The 16,017-nt window shown below is 36.1% G+C and overlaps 2 protein-coding genes across 2 annotated transcripts; both read left to right on the top strand.

Moving 5' to 3' along the window:
* Nucleotides 1-973: 973 nt before the first annotated feature.
* On the top strand, nt 974-8,345 carry LOC142982674 (beta-1,3-galactosyltransferase 5-like). The gene is made up of 6 exons (XM_076129302.1): nt 974-1,102; nt 4,206-4,383; nt 4,801-4,984; nt 5,424-5,643; nt 6,080-6,202; nt 6,836-8,345. The coding sequence occupies exons 1-6, from the start codon at nt 1,045-1,047 to the stop codon at nt 7,132-7,134; spliced, it is 1,062 nt and encodes a 353-aa protein (XP_075985417.1). The 5' UTR covers nt 974-1,044; the 3' UTR covers nt 7,135-8,345.
* A 1,287-nt stretch (nt 8,346-9,632) lies between these two features.
* LOC142982897 (uncharacterized) lies at nt 9,633-15,895 on the top strand. The gene is made up of 6 exons (XM_076129623.1): nt 9,633-9,779; nt 10,884-11,240; nt 14,024-14,122; nt 14,588-14,734; nt 15,193-15,312; nt 15,822-15,895. The coding sequence occupies exons 1-6, from the start codon at nt 9,713-9,715 to the stop codon at nt 15,854-15,856; spliced, it is 825 nt and encodes a 274-aa protein (XP_075985738.1). The 5' UTR covers nt 9,633-9,712; the 3' UTR covers nt 15,857-15,895.
* Nucleotides 15,896-16,017: the final 122 nt, after the last annotated feature.

The following is a 16,017-nucleotide window of genomic DNA, read 5'->3' as shown; positions in this document are numbered from 1 at the left end:
GTTATCGAAAGCAAACAATTACTTTAAGTACACCGTAAATATAGAATGCACTTAAGGCGGTATTTTTTCTTTAATCATCATATCTAATTTCATCGAGTAACTTAGGAAGTAATTTTGTAAATGGCTACTTAATTACTTTCACTGCTTGTTGCTGCCCGACTTACTTTGTGCATATTTATTATTTCCATAGTATTAACAAAAAACCTTTTTTGCCTAAGGGTTCTTGAAACCGAGCGGTGGCACCAAGGCCTCGACTTGTAAGACTTAAAATCAACTAGCCTTGCTACTCCCCTCCCTAACTCCGGGAGGGAACCGTGCCCAACCAGTGCAGTGTTGCAAGAACTCGTGATTTTCTGGGAGTACTCCTTTACTTATTTAGGATTCTCCTGATTTGCTGTTTTTGTTAATTTCTCGATAGTTGTATTTTGTAATAAGTATGAAAGTATATCCAGTCTAAAATGTATCTTATGAAAAATCTGTTGATTTCTCACACATAGTTTGGAGTTTTTATGGAATACAAATTGAATAAACTGTTTTTTAAATTAAGAGAAACATAAAAAAATAATCATACAAATATTTCTCAATAGGTAAATTGAACACACATTTTCTGGATAATGATCGATTGGCAACATTGAAAAAGTTTCAACAAATTTATTTTTGTTTATTTTGTTACGAGTCAATTTGTGTTTCAATTAGCCCAATAAATAGCTAATTGATTAGAAGCATATAAATAATAGTTTAAGCTATCTTAATTATCACCATTAAACATAATAACAGACGTAATAAAACATTAACACCTGCTTTTTCTTTAAAGAATAACTAAAAGTACAAAATAAAATTGCCAAACTTAACTTTCTCAATCCAATATCTAAAAAAATATCTATATTTATCTGTAGATAAGTAATATTCGTCATGTTATCAATCGTGTGTGTTTTTTAGCGGTAGTTTAGCGGCACAGTCAGTTTGTTTTCGATAACAGTGGACACCGGCCGTGGGATATGAATCTCGCACATATTATAATACTAGTTCAACTCCTTCACAACCATGTTACACTTGCTGTTTCGGATTATTGTTAAGAAATTCGTTTATGGAAAAGTTTTTGGTAAGTGGTTCTTATTATTGACTAGCTGACCCGCACAGCTCCGCTCAGGCTTTCTTGTTTTTATTTAATACCGCACATTTTCAAATTTATTCGCCTTTTAAACCTTCTCTGGACTTCAAATAATTCAAAACCAAAATTAGCCAAATCGGTATAGCCGTTCTCGAATTTTAGCGAGACTAACGAACAGCAATTCATTTATATAGATATGTAGTCAAATTCAGTGTTAGTCGCGTAGATCCTGCTTTATGTACCTACTTGGCGGGTTCAAAAGTTACGTTTGAAAGAACTTTTTGAATTTTGGTGTGTATCAACTAATTACTATTATCGTTAGAAGTGATTTTCTCTAAGTCATCATCACATTATAGTGATTATTGTCACAGCAATTAGCTTATTATGATTAGGTACTCAGAGATATTGGTCAGTATTTTTTTACGATTGAATTCTTGATTTCTATTTAATATAGAAACTTGCCAACAGTGTTCATAAAGAAAACGGTTCATTGATCTTTTCTCACGTAGATATTAATAATATGTAACAACTATATAATTTTATAAAATGTATTACCTCGAAAATAAAACGTGGAATTAAAGTCCCTGTGGCCATCCAGTGTTACCTACCTGTGCCGAAACGTCCAGCAAACAAAAGTAGATTTACGATCGCATTACTTAACATGTACCCTCTTATTCATAAACACACTATAAACCTATTTTAGTTAAAAAGCTACTATAATATGTTTTCTCTTTTTCATTTCGCTGAGTGAAAAAAACAAAACACTATAAGCTTTTCATAACTTCATATATTTTTATGAATAAGAGGGGTAATACATATTTATTTCGTAGATCTATACTTGTGCCGTCGATAAATAAGGATTTTTACGTTAACTAAACTGTTATAATAATATTTAATATGGTCATGGAGAGTGTTCAGTAACAGGGGACAGTAAGATAACGCGTTTAGTAAATAGTATATCCTTTTTCGATAACGCTCTACTCGAGCTTGTCTCTTTACACAGCAACAACATTTTTTTATGGTTAGTGGTCAACCTAGTGTCAAAGTTGGTTCACTCATACTCTCGCGACTTGTACACATATTCATAATATTATAATGTAACAGGTCTTAAAGACGATGAAAAATGAAAGGTCGCCATGCCGCTACTATTGCGTCGAGAGGTTCGATTCCCACACGGAACATGTATTATTTCAGGTCTGGTTGTACTTTGGGTCCGTTGTTTGTTTGTTTGTAAAAAGTCTCCGCGACACAAAAGCATCTCTTAGTGCGGAAGTTGTCTTTAAAAAATTTTTATTAAATACACTCAATGCAAATGAAAATACTAACTAATTAACTCAATAAATCGTATACACTCAGTATATTGCAGGAAGGTAAGGTAACTTACGACCCCTGACGCAATGGGAATATATTTTATTACCTATGTACCTCTAGCAATGCAGCGCGGCTTTACTCGCATTATCCTACTAATATTATAAATGCGAGAGTTTGTGAGAATGTATGTATGGATGTTTGTAACTCTTTCACGCGAATACTACTAAACCGATCACGATAAAATTTGGTATATAGGTAGCTAGACCCGGGATAACACATAGGCTTTTTATCCCGGAGTTCCCGAGGGATCGGGATTTACACGGGAAGGCGCGTTTCCACGTGGACGACGTCGCGGGCGGCCTCTATCTTTAATAAAATAAAAAAAGATATCGCTTAATTTGCAAAACAAAATTATCCTTACTCTGATCCCGTGTTCTCAGTTACCTATTTGCATAATTTCATTATAATCCGATCAGCAGTTTTGCAGTGATAACGTACAAGACAGATAGACAATTTTTGCACATACATATATTACTAAAGTATGGTTCAATTATAACAATGTAGGTCACGCTAATTTATTTAATTAAACAGTTAATTTATTGCCTCTGAGCGTTAGGTAGTGTATGCGACTTACTAAAAGGTCCTAGGTTCGATTTCCTACAGGGTGCAGTGCTATAAGTTTTGTCAGAAATGTTTTCACTAGTAGCTCAGAGTTTACGTGTCCGGTGTATGGCAGTAACGACAACTGTATTCCCTAGTTTTTCAAGTATTACCTATCCACTAAACGATAACGCTTTTAAACGCTATTAAATAACTTAATGATAATCTCTATGATTAACTCTAGTTATTGCACTCAACGGCTTTATAAACAACTAGTTGTATTGTAATAATGTAATAGAGATATTTAACTGCCTCTGTAGCGCTCTTGTAGTGTACGCAACTGCTGCGCAAAGCTCGGGGCTACACACCCAGGTCGGAACAAAAATATGATCAGTTTTTTTTACTACCATAATTCTTTTCTCTTAAAAAAAGACAACTCCCGCACTAAGAATTGCTCTTGTGTCGCGGGGACCTTTACGAACATACAAGCAACGGACCCAAGGTACAATCAGACCCGAAATAATTATTTCTGAATCGCACAAATAATTCTCCCGTGTGGAAATCTAACCTTCGACCACCCGACGCAATGGTAGCGGCGTGCTGACCTAAACCACTGCGCCACGGAGGTTTAACTGAAAACAATCCTAGTAGCTGGATCAATATTTTTTTTATTGTTTTCTCGGCGACCACGCTGTACAACAAACTAACCCGAGTAAAGTTGGTTTAAGTTAAACGGACCTTGCTGCCTTCTCTGTCAAATATGTCCCTAAAAGACTTAAGCATCGATTATGAAAATTGGTGAATTAAATTGAAATATAATGTCGTAAAATCTAAAACTAAACAAAAACGCAATAAGGTGGTTGACTACCAGTCCAATTACCTACTTATGAAATGTCAAAAACACATTATAGCTTATAAATACGGTGTAGTGACGTCACAGAGTCGTATTTTAGTTGGTATCGTGTGAGTGCCCAATATAAAGTTTCAGTCCGTAATAATTACAACTTCAACATAAAAAAATGTAATTTCAGTCCTTAATAAATAATTACAATTTCAACATATTTACGAAATAAATTACATAGCGTGAGCATTTTAGACGAACCTATTACGATTAGTTTAATAACTTTTCGTTAGCCCAGTCAAGTGCCCAATAGTCTTAAAGGTTGTTGGTTCCATGTTGCAGGTGGTCGCAGGAACATCCTCCTGGTACTCCCGCTGCTGGCGTCGTTCTTCGTGGTGTGGTACACGTGGTGGTGGCTGGTCCTCGTCACCAGCAAGGCACTGCTGCCGCCTCCACCGCCAGACCAGAACCTCCATCACTTCCGACAGAACAGGAACTTGGAACACTATATTAATAACATGTGAGTTTGTGACAATACATTAAAAGTTCAGGCCAGGTGGACAGTTTTAAAAGTTTTATTGAAGAGACCGTTTTATCTACTAATTACTTATTTACTATCACAAGATTTTTATTGGACTCCCATTACGCTTTTGCCGCGAAGATCTTAGCAGCTTTTTAAGTAATCTTTTTAGCTAAACTTAAACTGGATGATCACCTCAGTAGCGCAGTTGGTTTAGTAGATCTCTTGTGTGTTTGGTGGTCAGATAATTGTGTTTTCCATAAAATAGTGGTTTTAGGCCTGGTTGTTCTTTATGTCCGAAGTTTACGTGTTTGTAAAAGCCTCCGTATCAAAAGATATAATGCTTTACATTTCCGTCTCCTCCTTATAAAATAGTTATTACATTGTCTCATAATATATTAATCATTTCTTTTCCAGCCCAGTCCTAGTGGAGCCATCCTCCACACCATGCGCGACGGCAGACGAGGTGCCCGTGATCGTGCTGGTCTCCAGCGCCCCCCACCGCTTCGAGCACCGGCAGGCAGTCCGCCAGACCTGGGCCAAGCATCAGCTCACCTATTTCGTGCTGGGACTCTATGGAGACGAGATGGATGAGCAGCTGGTGAGGATATGGAAACTTTTATAGAACAACTGCTCAACTAAGGAAAAGGCCTGCTTACTTAAATTTCAAAGTAGCGCGTATTTTAAAGCTGGTTCAAAATGCAAATAATCCGTCCTGGCTTGTGTGTATGTTTTTAGAGCAATATTTTTTTCTTAATTTTATATATATTATTTGTATAATCGTGCAATCAAAGATGTTAGGCGAAAAGTAAAATAGGCCCATGTTTTTAATACGTCATTTACAAGATATGTCCCATGTTAAAAATGGACAAGCCTATTGTTACATACAAAGTACGTTACCAATCTCCAGGCTACTATTAAAAACTTTCTAAGACATATAAAACCTAATAGCAGTTTTACGACCCAATAATCGAACACGGATCTCATGATCAGCAGTCATCATTCATCACTATCGCAATTAAGTTTTAATTTCCTCCTAGGTAGACAACTACGTAGAAGCAAAACAGTACGGCGACATGGTAGTGTTCGACTTCCACGACCACTACCAGAACCTGACGCTGAAGACGGCGCTGATGCTGCACTGGACCTTGGACCGCTGCCCGCAGGTCATGTTCCTGTTCAAGACTGATGACGATGTGCTCGTCAACCCCTGGACTTTGAAGACTGTGCTCAAGGAGAATCAGAATGCTAAACTTCTTGGTAAGGGAACCTCATCTATTTGACAGTCTCCGTGGCGCAGTAGTTGCCACATCGTTACCATTGCATCGGGTCCGATTACCACGTGGAGTAATTCTTTGTGCGATCAACAAATAGTTGTCTTTGGTCTGAATGTACTTTGTGTTCGTTTGTATGATTGTTAAATGTTCCCGCGACACAAGAGCAGTTCTTAGAGAAGGAGGTGATTTAAAAAAAATATATGTCAAAGAATATACATACATACATACATTGGCCTGAATACATCTATTGAAGATGATTAAGGTGGCGTCAGGTAGAATTAGTGCACTTTCGTTCGTGGATGAGAAGGTTTATGGTTATAAAAGAATATAATACCAGGATAATCGCACTTTTTCGCATGATTTGCGTGTATTGCTATAGCTACTAGATACACATAATTTCGAATACGGTATTATTCCAGGTTACAAGATCTGGGACCGGCCGGTTCATCGTGACGAGTACACCAAGTGGTACATGCCTCGCTGGCTGTACCCTCAGGAGACCATACCACAGTACCTCTCTGGTACCGGCTATCTTATCAATGGTGAGTATGGACACTTGACAAAAATTGTTCTTTCCAAGCGCCTAAGAGGCGAGAGGTATAGATTTTTAATTTAAATTCCGATTGACTATAACCAACTTATTATAACTATTAACAACTACAAATCACTGGAATCTGTGCGAAAAAAGTTGATTTTCTATATTATAGACAGCATATTTCAGACAGATTTTCTGTATTATAGACAGCATATTTCAGACAGATTTTCTGTATTATAGACAGCATATTTCAGACAGATTTTCTGTATTATAGACAGCATATTTCAGACAGATTTTCTATATTAGGTATAGACAGCATATTTCAGACAGATTTTCTATATCATAAACAGCATATTTCAGACAGATTTTCTATATTATAGACATCTATAGACAGCAGAAACGATCGTGTCGTGTGGTCTTTTACAGATAACAAATACAAATATCCCAGAAAACTTTTGTCGATCACATAAATATTTGTTACGTGTGGGAGACCCATGACTACCTGACGACCAACCACGGAGACCCATCAACATGCCTATGAATTATTGATTTACTGTTAGCATTCAAAGGCATCATACATTGTTTTGTAAAAAAATAATAATATGTGAAACAACTATAACATTTTTACTTCTTTTTTCAGGAGAATATCTTCCAAGAATATTAAAGAAAGCTTACAAAGTGCCCCTAGTCAATTTAGAAGACGTTTACTTCACCTACCTCGTAGCGTATAAGACCGTAGGCCTTAAACTGAGCCACGATAGACGACTGAACCCTTACAAACCCTGGGTTCCTCTCAGCTGTGCTTACGGAGGGCTGGCTTCAACACACAGCTTCAGTCCTGACGAAATGGTAGCGACCTGGCCGAAAATAGAAACAAATAGAGATGATTCGTGCGGCTTCCTTGATTCTTATATGACAAGTGATTTTATTTTATTTTAAATCTATACTAATATTATAAAGCTGAAGAGTTTGTTTGTTTGTTTGTTTGTTTGAACGCGCTAATCTCAGAAACTACTGATCCGGTTTGAAAAATACTTTCAGTGTTAGATAGCCCATTTATCCAAAAACGGGGAAAAATTTGACTAATTCTCTCTTATGTGACGCAAGCGAAGTTGCGCGGGTCAGCTAGTTTCTTATAAGTTTTTAATCTTGTTGAATGATTAGGTTTAAATTTTGAACTGTAGCTCGATTCTCTACTGGTATCGACTACCGACAACGGACTAGCTATCAAGAAATCCTACCAGAAATCTATTAAACGCCTCTACCGGGCTCTGTAAGAACTATTTTGGCAGTACATTTTAAATGTCAAACTTTCGATACTCGACAGTACAGATTATATAGAATCGCGCTACTGTTCAAAGTATATAGTTGATTTTGTTAATTGTGTTAAAGATAGGCTTAATTATTATATTATAATATATGTGTGTATATAAATATGTGTAATATATTGCATAGAGTGATAGATTAATTCGTATAAAATCGCGGAACTATGGTACTCGCAAGTTGACTTTGATTATTTCGACATAATTACCGGCTGCTTAGCTGAAGATAATATAAATATAGAAAAAATAATGATGGCTTAATATCAATATTGGTTCTAATTTGTAACTCTTCTATATAAATAAAAATGAACGGCCAAAATGTATGCCCAAATGTACCCGCATATTTTTTTATTAACAAAATGTAATTGGATAATTCTTTTTTTAATGTGTATGTAATTGTAAGGATAGGGTTTGTATGGGATCGTTGGGATCCAAACTCCCACGGGTCATCCCATGAAGTCAATCCGCTAGTTAATAGTAAAATCGTGTTATTGCATTTGATTGTTACTTTGTTATCAATAGATTTGTTTTATTAGTAATTAAGTATAAAGTAATTAGGAATAAATAAACTGTATTGAAAAGTAAATGACCAAATCATATTGCATTTAATTAGATTAATAAGAATACATTTTAAGCTCTCTGGATACGCAATGCCTTAAAGGCTTGTACTAGGTTCATGTCGATTGTTGCAATGAAAAGGACTCAAGCGACTCTTCTTAATTTTAATTACCGATTTTAGTTTTTATAAATTGTTACTTCACGTTTTTTTACTTTCGTAACATAATTATGTGCCTGTGTCTTGTTATTTCTAGTTTTAGGACCTTAATGTTATAGAATCTGTACCTGACAATTAATAGTAGGTAAACAATATAAAGACACTGTGTTGTTAATTTTTATTGTAAAAGGATAACTGTTAATAAAAAATATTTGATGTAAATTTGTATTATTTTTTATTTTGTCTTAAATCTTAGGTGTCTACTGCCAGACATAGCATTTGGCATACGCCATACAGTTCCACAATCCCGGTTCTGGGCCGCCCGTGACCAAATCCTTGCATATTTTTAGACTGCGATGTTACACAGTGCATTGGTGGAAATGTGACTACCTTCCTTTATGCTTGCATGCCACATGTTGCTGGTACGAGTCCCACTCGCGACAATTATTTGAGGGATGAGTTCGAGAGAATAATTTTTAATGAGATTCAGAAAATTTCCATTCATAACAACTGTTAAAATCGAAATAATTGCTTCGGCTTTCAAATGGAAAAATCTACCTTTAGTCTTGAAGAGTTGCCGTCTTATTCATAAACACACTATAAACCTATTTTAGTTAAGAAGCTACTATAATATGTTTTCTCTTTTTCATTTCGCTTAGGAGTGAAAGAAACAAAACACTTTATAAGCCTTTCATAACTTCATATATTTCTATGAATAAGAGGGTTGATCTTTTTTAGATATTCAGAGAGAGTATTATGATGTATGAGATATTGTATGTATTTGTATGAAGTAGCCAGATGTGTATGACAGGGCGCGCGCAGGTGTGGACTAAGATAAGGATTAATGGCGCGACGTCCGCTCCTCGTTCGATAGTTTGTTTTTTACAGCATTCATCCGATACAGAGATGCATTTCAACTTGCAAATATTCTACTTTAATCTTTCAATATTTTTCCGGTGTGTGAGAGCGATGAATGGTTTTTCTTACTGCTTTAATAGTTTTCCATAATTTGCATTCTTATTTGCTAACTAAAACAGGTTAATAATAAATTTCTTAAAAGTTTCTTTTGTACCTGAACCTGGTGGACAAGTTTTCAGTTTATGAAAATAAAAAATCTAGAGGAAAAAATGCGGTTTATTTCTTAATATCGCTCATATAACTTTTTTTCATTCTATACTCTCCCATCGTCGGGCAAAGGTCTCCTCCAAACTCCTCCACCGGTCACTTACCCCAGCAATTTTTTGCCACCCTTCCAGAAACTTACGAATAAAAAATGAAAAAGCCTGTAAAGTATACTTGTATCATTATAGTTGCTTGTGTGTTTGCTTATCGTCAATCGCGGAGATGAACTATAAGAGTTTAAGTTTAATGTCTCCAAATCCGTCTCTGCAGTTGAAAACAAAGGAATCTAAGATAGCATTGAATCGGAACGCCATATAACGCGGCGCGGCTAGTTCTTTGGACTGTACAACCTGCCAACATGGACGTCAAACTGACCGTACTGGTGCTCTTTGTGATCGCCGTCTGCTTCCAACATGCTGATGCCGGTGAGTACTTATTATTATTATAATATTATATGTGCAAGTGTAACGTTTCTGGTTCGATGGGGGATCATTTGAGTTTAGAGAGAGTCTCATAGCGCATTTACAGACTCTAAATTGTATACTTGAAAAAAAGTATACATTCAAAAAGTTCGGGGACTTAATTCTGTATAAATAGTCCCGTAATTAATTTGACAGCTTGGACTTATAATAATTTATCTGGCGACAAATTCGGCTAAATACTAAACGTGTAGACCAGGGTATTGGATATTTTTTCCAGAACTTATATCAATGTTAAAGTGAAGGGTTATTCATAAAAGTAGTGCCATGTAAAAGGCCTTATTTTAAAGCAGATATAGTAGTGTGTACGAATTATTATACTTATTTCCATTGCACACAAATCATAAGCGACAATATATGTCGTCATAATTAAAAGCATCGAATCAGAAAGTTATTAAATCTTATCTTGCTGCATGCGAATGTTATTTTTATTGTAACTCGTATTGTAACTTGCTGTATTCACCATACAAACAAGCAAGCATCTATCGATATTTCAACTCAGAAAACTATAAGTTGCTCCCCTATTGAAAACCTGACATGTATAAGTTTAGCAGTGCCAGAACGGTAATGGAGGGGATAATAAGTAAGATCAACATGTATAGTCGAAATATTAGCGGTATGCAATGAGTCTTTGAATTCTACATAAAATGACATGAATGGTCAAAATCATGGATTTGAATTAGAATAGACCAAGAAGGAACCAAAATATGGAGAAAAAAGCACTGCTACAAGATAAGAAACATGCAAATATTTCAAACACACACGAGGATATTAATAAGAGTATAGTTTCACAAAATATTTGTTAGATAATGAAAACTATGGTCTCAAGAGTTAGTTCAGCCTTACATCACAAACCATGACACATATGATTGACAGACAGGACAGACCGAACAACTGAACATTCACACTCCATAGGAAAGCGGGTTGAATGATTTAGTGCATTAGTATTTCTAACGGGCAAAGTCTAGAAAATGCTGCTTGATCGTGTAGTATTTTCAGTTAGGGTAAAATCTGTAGTTTCTCTTAACTAACATTGCCGCAACATTTTAGAGTTCTTTTACAACCGTCCGTCACCGAAAGCTGAGGAACTTAAACAGATGGGTCTCAAATGCATCCCGGGAAGGACTACCATCAAGATATCTGAAATGAATATACAACCGCAAGTAGAACAGAGCGATTCAGAAGAATTGAGACGAAAGAGCAGAAGACACATCGGTTTTAATAGCAATCCAGACGATGAGCGATGCAGTGTTTGTGTTTGTGCCGCCTCTGGACTTTTCGAGTACTGTAAGAAAAGACCAGCCCTCAATGTGAATGAGTGCATGATTATGGAAGCTATTACGAAACAGACGCAGAAGGGAGATCCTTATGAACATTTGAAGAGCTTGTCGTATAGGATCAGGAGAGGTATGTGGCGGTACGAAGTGGAAATGGTGACGGTGCTTGAGGATATAGACGTGCAATTTTTCGTTTTCGTTGAGTAAGGATTGTAATTTTAGGTTTAACAGACAGATCTTTAAAGAAAGATGTCTAATGTGTATTTGCGGCTGTAAGATTGACTTCTTAAGATAGATTCCATAGGGTTAAATATTTTTAATACTTGTAAAGAAATGTATAATATAGTTAACTTTACAGTATTTTATAGATATGTTTTGTAAATGTCATTTAGGTACAGTAAAATACTGTATAACTAGATAAACTTACTCATCTACTGCAGCTATATCTAATATATCTTCCAACAAACCACAGATCTAATCTGGCACAACGACGAGATCCCCTACGACCCGCGCTCCAAGTGTTACCGCGGCCACTCGTACTACACCAACCACAAGACACCAAACGATACAGACATCAACTATGATGACGACGTCACATCACTCTTGGACTTCCCAGTGGCAAAAGATGACGTAGACAAGTGCTACTACTGCATCTGTTCCGTCCAGGGACATTATGCCAACTGTATCAACAGAGACATGTGGTTTTGCAACTATCTAAGATATATGAGATCAGAGAAGGCTCAACGGGATAGATACTCGACTATTTTCCAACAAGATAGGCCTACTTACTTCAGGCAAATATCTTGGAGAATCAGACGGACTATGGATGACAACATGTATAGTTTAATAAAAAATGGTATGGATTGTTTTGTGAGGGTTCTTGCTTGTGTGTTCTTCGTTTTAGATTTGGTGTTTGGTTTTCGTTTCAGTTCAGTGTTTATTTTTAAATTGTGTGATGTTTAGTAGTGAAGTGAAAATATTAATTAATGATGTGAAGATTATGAATTTCATAGACAATGATGATGATTAAATTTTTGCTAATGTGTTCACTTTTATGAAGTGTTACTTTAAATTAATAATCCAACGGCTGCAACAAAAGATTGAAATTTATCTTAGCGTGTTTTATTTCGATATCGGTCGCCCGTTTGAGCTGCGGAGATCTAATGATGGTCAAATTAGACCGTATATTTAGCCTTTTATAGTCCGGAACAAGGCTGAGAGAAATAAAAGGGTTGTAACGTACCGCCTTTTGCAAGCCAATCTTGCTATACTCATTATTTCTAAGCTATATATAAATGTGTTAGTTTCACTTGATGATACAAAGATTGGTGCTTGCAGGAGGTGACACGTTGTGCTGCAGCCACCCTGACGGCCACCGGAGACAGATACACAACGGGGTGCGCAACAAGCTGAGGACATTGAAGCGAAGGGTCCCCAAGGAGAACCTGCTCGGAGGACCCATGGGAGGAGACTATGTCGACTTCGTTGTCAATAATGACTAGAAGAAATGAAAATGATTGTTGGTGTGAATGACGTTAAAGTATCTAATACTGGAGAAATGTATGAAGAAAGTAATGTTTAAAATGACAACTGATTGAAGTTAAGACCTGTGATGTTGATGAGAGAAGACCCTAAAGACAAAGTAATGATTGGTACTGAAAAGGTTGAAGAATTACAGCAGAACAATTATTACAGGCATGAAAATAAAAGAAACCTGAATTATTGAAAATCTTGAAGATGCTGTTGTCATAAAACGATTCTCACAGGCACGAGAAAATAAAAATGAAAAAGCCTAAATCAGTTAAAATCTTGAAGATGCTGTTATTATAAATCGATGTTTATTCAAAGTTAACTTGTGTTTCAGTGTGTGTAGTGGAAGTGTGAATTTTCTACATTTATATAATTTTACATTAAATATTTCAATGAAAGTTTAAGCTGTTATATTTGTGTGACCATGCACGATTGAAGATTTTTATTGCACTCTTTAAATAACTTTGTTTATATTGTTTTTATTCTTAAGCACTGATCACCATTTCCAGTTTCAAATTGCACGAATTATCACTTAGTTTTAAGAATTTAAGATAGGATAGTTTAATCATAACTTTTAAACTATCGCGTTGCATGTTTAATGTATAATAGAATACGGGAATTAACGCGAACACGCATTTTACCTTAAAATGCCTAACGTTTCGGCGCAGGTTGCACTCGCCGTGGTCCCAGGCAGACAGTCTGCCTGGGACCACGGCGAGTGCGTGTTCGCGTTAATTCCCGTATTCTATTATACATTAGGATAGTTTAAATTTAGTCAGGATTTTCTATTATAAAGAAAATCTTGAAAATGTTTTAAGTGTAGCAGCTTCTATCTCATCAGTAGATAGTTTAGGTGATAAAGTAATTAATAGCACAAAACAAATTAAGACGATATTTTAGTCTGTTTTTATTTTTTAGAATGGTGGTAAGTATAGACGTTGATTTTAAATGACTCTATTGAAGTTAATCTACAGAATTCTCAGGCAGGTTCGAATGTTTCCGTCATCTTTTTTAACTATGTTTAGTTCAATCTGTTATTAGTCAATTCTTGCTGAAATAGATATTAATAAGTCGAATTTAAGCGAATTGTCGACGGCAATCGTAAATTATACATAGGTATCAAATTAATTTGAAGCTACTACAATACTAGAAAGATTTATTTATTTATTATTAGTAACTAAGCAATTTAGCGCGATTCTCTACCACTATTGACTATCGACAACCTATTGAGAGTTTTTGTACAAAAATCTGATAAACGCCTCTAGTGAACTATTTTTTGCAGTACCTTTTTGTATGTCAAACACTCGATTGTCGATAGTAACTGTAGAGAATCGCGTTACAGTATTAAAGTGATAATTTCTATGAAAAACTGAACATTTTCAGTGGGTGACTATAATTACGAACCGGCACAGAACGAGGGTGTGCCCAACCAGGCGGCTAAGTGTGTGCCGTTCGTCTCCGTTTACTCCGACTGTACAGACTGTGAGTGTTAAGTCTTATTTATTTATCATATGGTTAGTGAACCTAGTGCCAAAGTTGTTAAGCCGCCTGAGGGCCTCTAACAGGGCTATTCTGAAGATTTCGCAGCTTTAAGTTCTATAAGGCCCGTAAGATTTTTTCAAAATGTGTGACTTTCCAAGGTCCGACAATCAGTCTTACCGAATGGTATCGTGTTATAAACCAGGTAACTTGGTTGTGGAGGTCCGATGGGCAGTCACTCCATGTAAAATGCTAGTATTCAGCTGCATTCGGTAAGACTGGAATCCAACTCCATCATAGTTGAAAGAAAGGCTATGCCGATATACGACTTTCGGAGTTATTTCACAAAATAAAAAGAATATCAACTAATATTTTACTTCAATTATCGCGAATAAGCAATTTACCTTACATTACTAGATGTTTTGGCATTGGTTATATACTTAGTTTAAAACCCACTTATGTCCACAGACACCAGATGTTCAGGGTGTACAAAGTGCTTGTGTGGAGGCGACGGCCTCTGGCAGTGCCACTCCGTCAAGAGCTGCGGTGATGAGAGCGATGAGATGCAGCTGGATGACATGGCCTTCGAGCTGGCGCTTGACAAACTTGATACTGGTATGTATTTACTATTCACTTTAATAATATACGTATTATTTACGTTTCTATTGCATAGAATTCCTCCCTTTTAGATGAGACTAAAAAAATAAATGGCGAAACCTATTTACGTGGCATTAACCATTATAAAAACGTTGGAATATCTCTGTCTCCTACAAATTTTGCGAATGTCTTTCTGGCCGATATTTGGCCATGGCAGCCAGTTTTATTGAAACCAACCAACTGTGCGGGACTTGGTTTATAGTGTCCAAGTGCATAATACACAAGTACACTTTCTTTTTCCTTACTTTCATAGCTCGGTGAGACGGCTAAACCGACACGACCAGTCAAAGGTCAGACGCAAGCCCAACGGTTTCACGTGCTGTTCGAGGCTATAAATCTAATCAATTGTAGGGGATATTTTGACAATACTCTGACAATCATAAAGATAAATCATATAATAAAACAATTCTTTATAGAAATGAAATACCCTAAGAAGAAGAGCGACACAGTAGACGAGGCTTCACTGGCTCCTCAGCCAGGTTCACTTGATGAGAAGAAGAAGATGATGTCTGATTCCGAATCAGATGAACTGCTCGGTAAGTTACTGAAATTATTGTCTTAAGGCTACAGTGGTGGAGGCGTGGCGAAGACGGGACCTATAACCTATTTTCACTCCTTCTGGAAAAGTATTAGAGCAGGTGATTGTTTTACGGTTAGTCGCTTTATCTAGTATACAGATTATCTGACAGTTATTTCTTAGGTGTAAAACTGGTGCTTAGCGTCTTCAAAACTGATGGTAAAATAAGTAAGGTATAAGATTTTATGCGAAGCAACTAATTATGTTTTTGGTCTGGATCTGATAGAGACTTTTGTCTAGTTTCGTTCTATAAGCATTTTGATGGTATGTTATTTGCTAATAAGCAGTGGTGAGGCATAAGAGAAATTAGGATTTATTTTTGTACTGGAGTCTTCAAGAATATGCGATATCCCGCCTTCGCTGCCTCTAAATTCTTATTGCTTTTAATTTTCTTATTATCTTTTTATATACCTTGCCTTCAGTAAAGTCTATTTTGATTAATTTGTACAATCTTCAACAATATTTCAGGTTATGTCGTCGCCATACCACGGAAAGAGCACTGACGCACATTTTCTATAATATAGCACGTATAATGCACAATATTTTATTTGTTTTATTTATTATTTATAACTTTAACACGGTAAGTATATAATAATTTAGCCTTAACTTTATCCCACGCTGGATGGGATCGGCACAACATATTTCCTCTTCCACTTATTTCTCT

The sequence above is a fragment of the Anticarsia gemmatalis genome, chromosome 22 (assembly GCF_050436995.1).
Source record: "Anticarsia gemmatalis isolate Benzon Research Colony breed Stoneville strain chromosome 22, ilAntGemm2 primary, whole genome shotgun sequence".
Taxonomy (NCBI): Eukaryota; Metazoa; Arthropoda; class Insecta; order Lepidoptera; family Erebidae; genus Anticarsia; species Anticarsia gemmatalis.
Note: the sequence above shows the minus strand (reverse complement) of the source record. Positions and strands in the feature narration are given on the sequence as shown.

Bases quoted from the DNA above. Each gene is read 5' to 3' on its own strand.
- LOC142982897 (XM_076129623.1), top strand. From the start codon at position 9,713: ATGGACGTCAAACTGACCGTACTGGTGCTCTTTGTGATCGCCGTCTGC. The intron at 14,123-14,587 runs GTGAGTGTTAAG...TTATGTCCACAG, and splicing joins TTACTCCGACTGTACAGACT to ACACCAGATGTTCAGGGTGT. The intron at 15,313-15,821 runs GTAAGTTACTGA...ACAATATTTCAG, and splicing joins CGAATCAGATGAACTGCTCG to GTTATGTCGTCGCCATACCA.
- LOC142982674 (XM_076129302.1), top strand. From the start codon at position 1,045: ATGTTACACTTGCTGTTTCGGATTATTGTTAAGAAATTCGTTTATGGA. The intron at 4,985-5,423 runs GTGAGGATATGG...ATTTCCTCCTAG, and splicing joins ACGAGATGGATGAGCAGCTG to GTAGACAACTACGTAGAAGC. The intron at 6,203-6,835 runs GTGAGTATGGAC...TTCTTTTTTCAG, and splicing joins TACCGGCTATCTTATCAATG to GAGAATATCTTCCAAGAATA.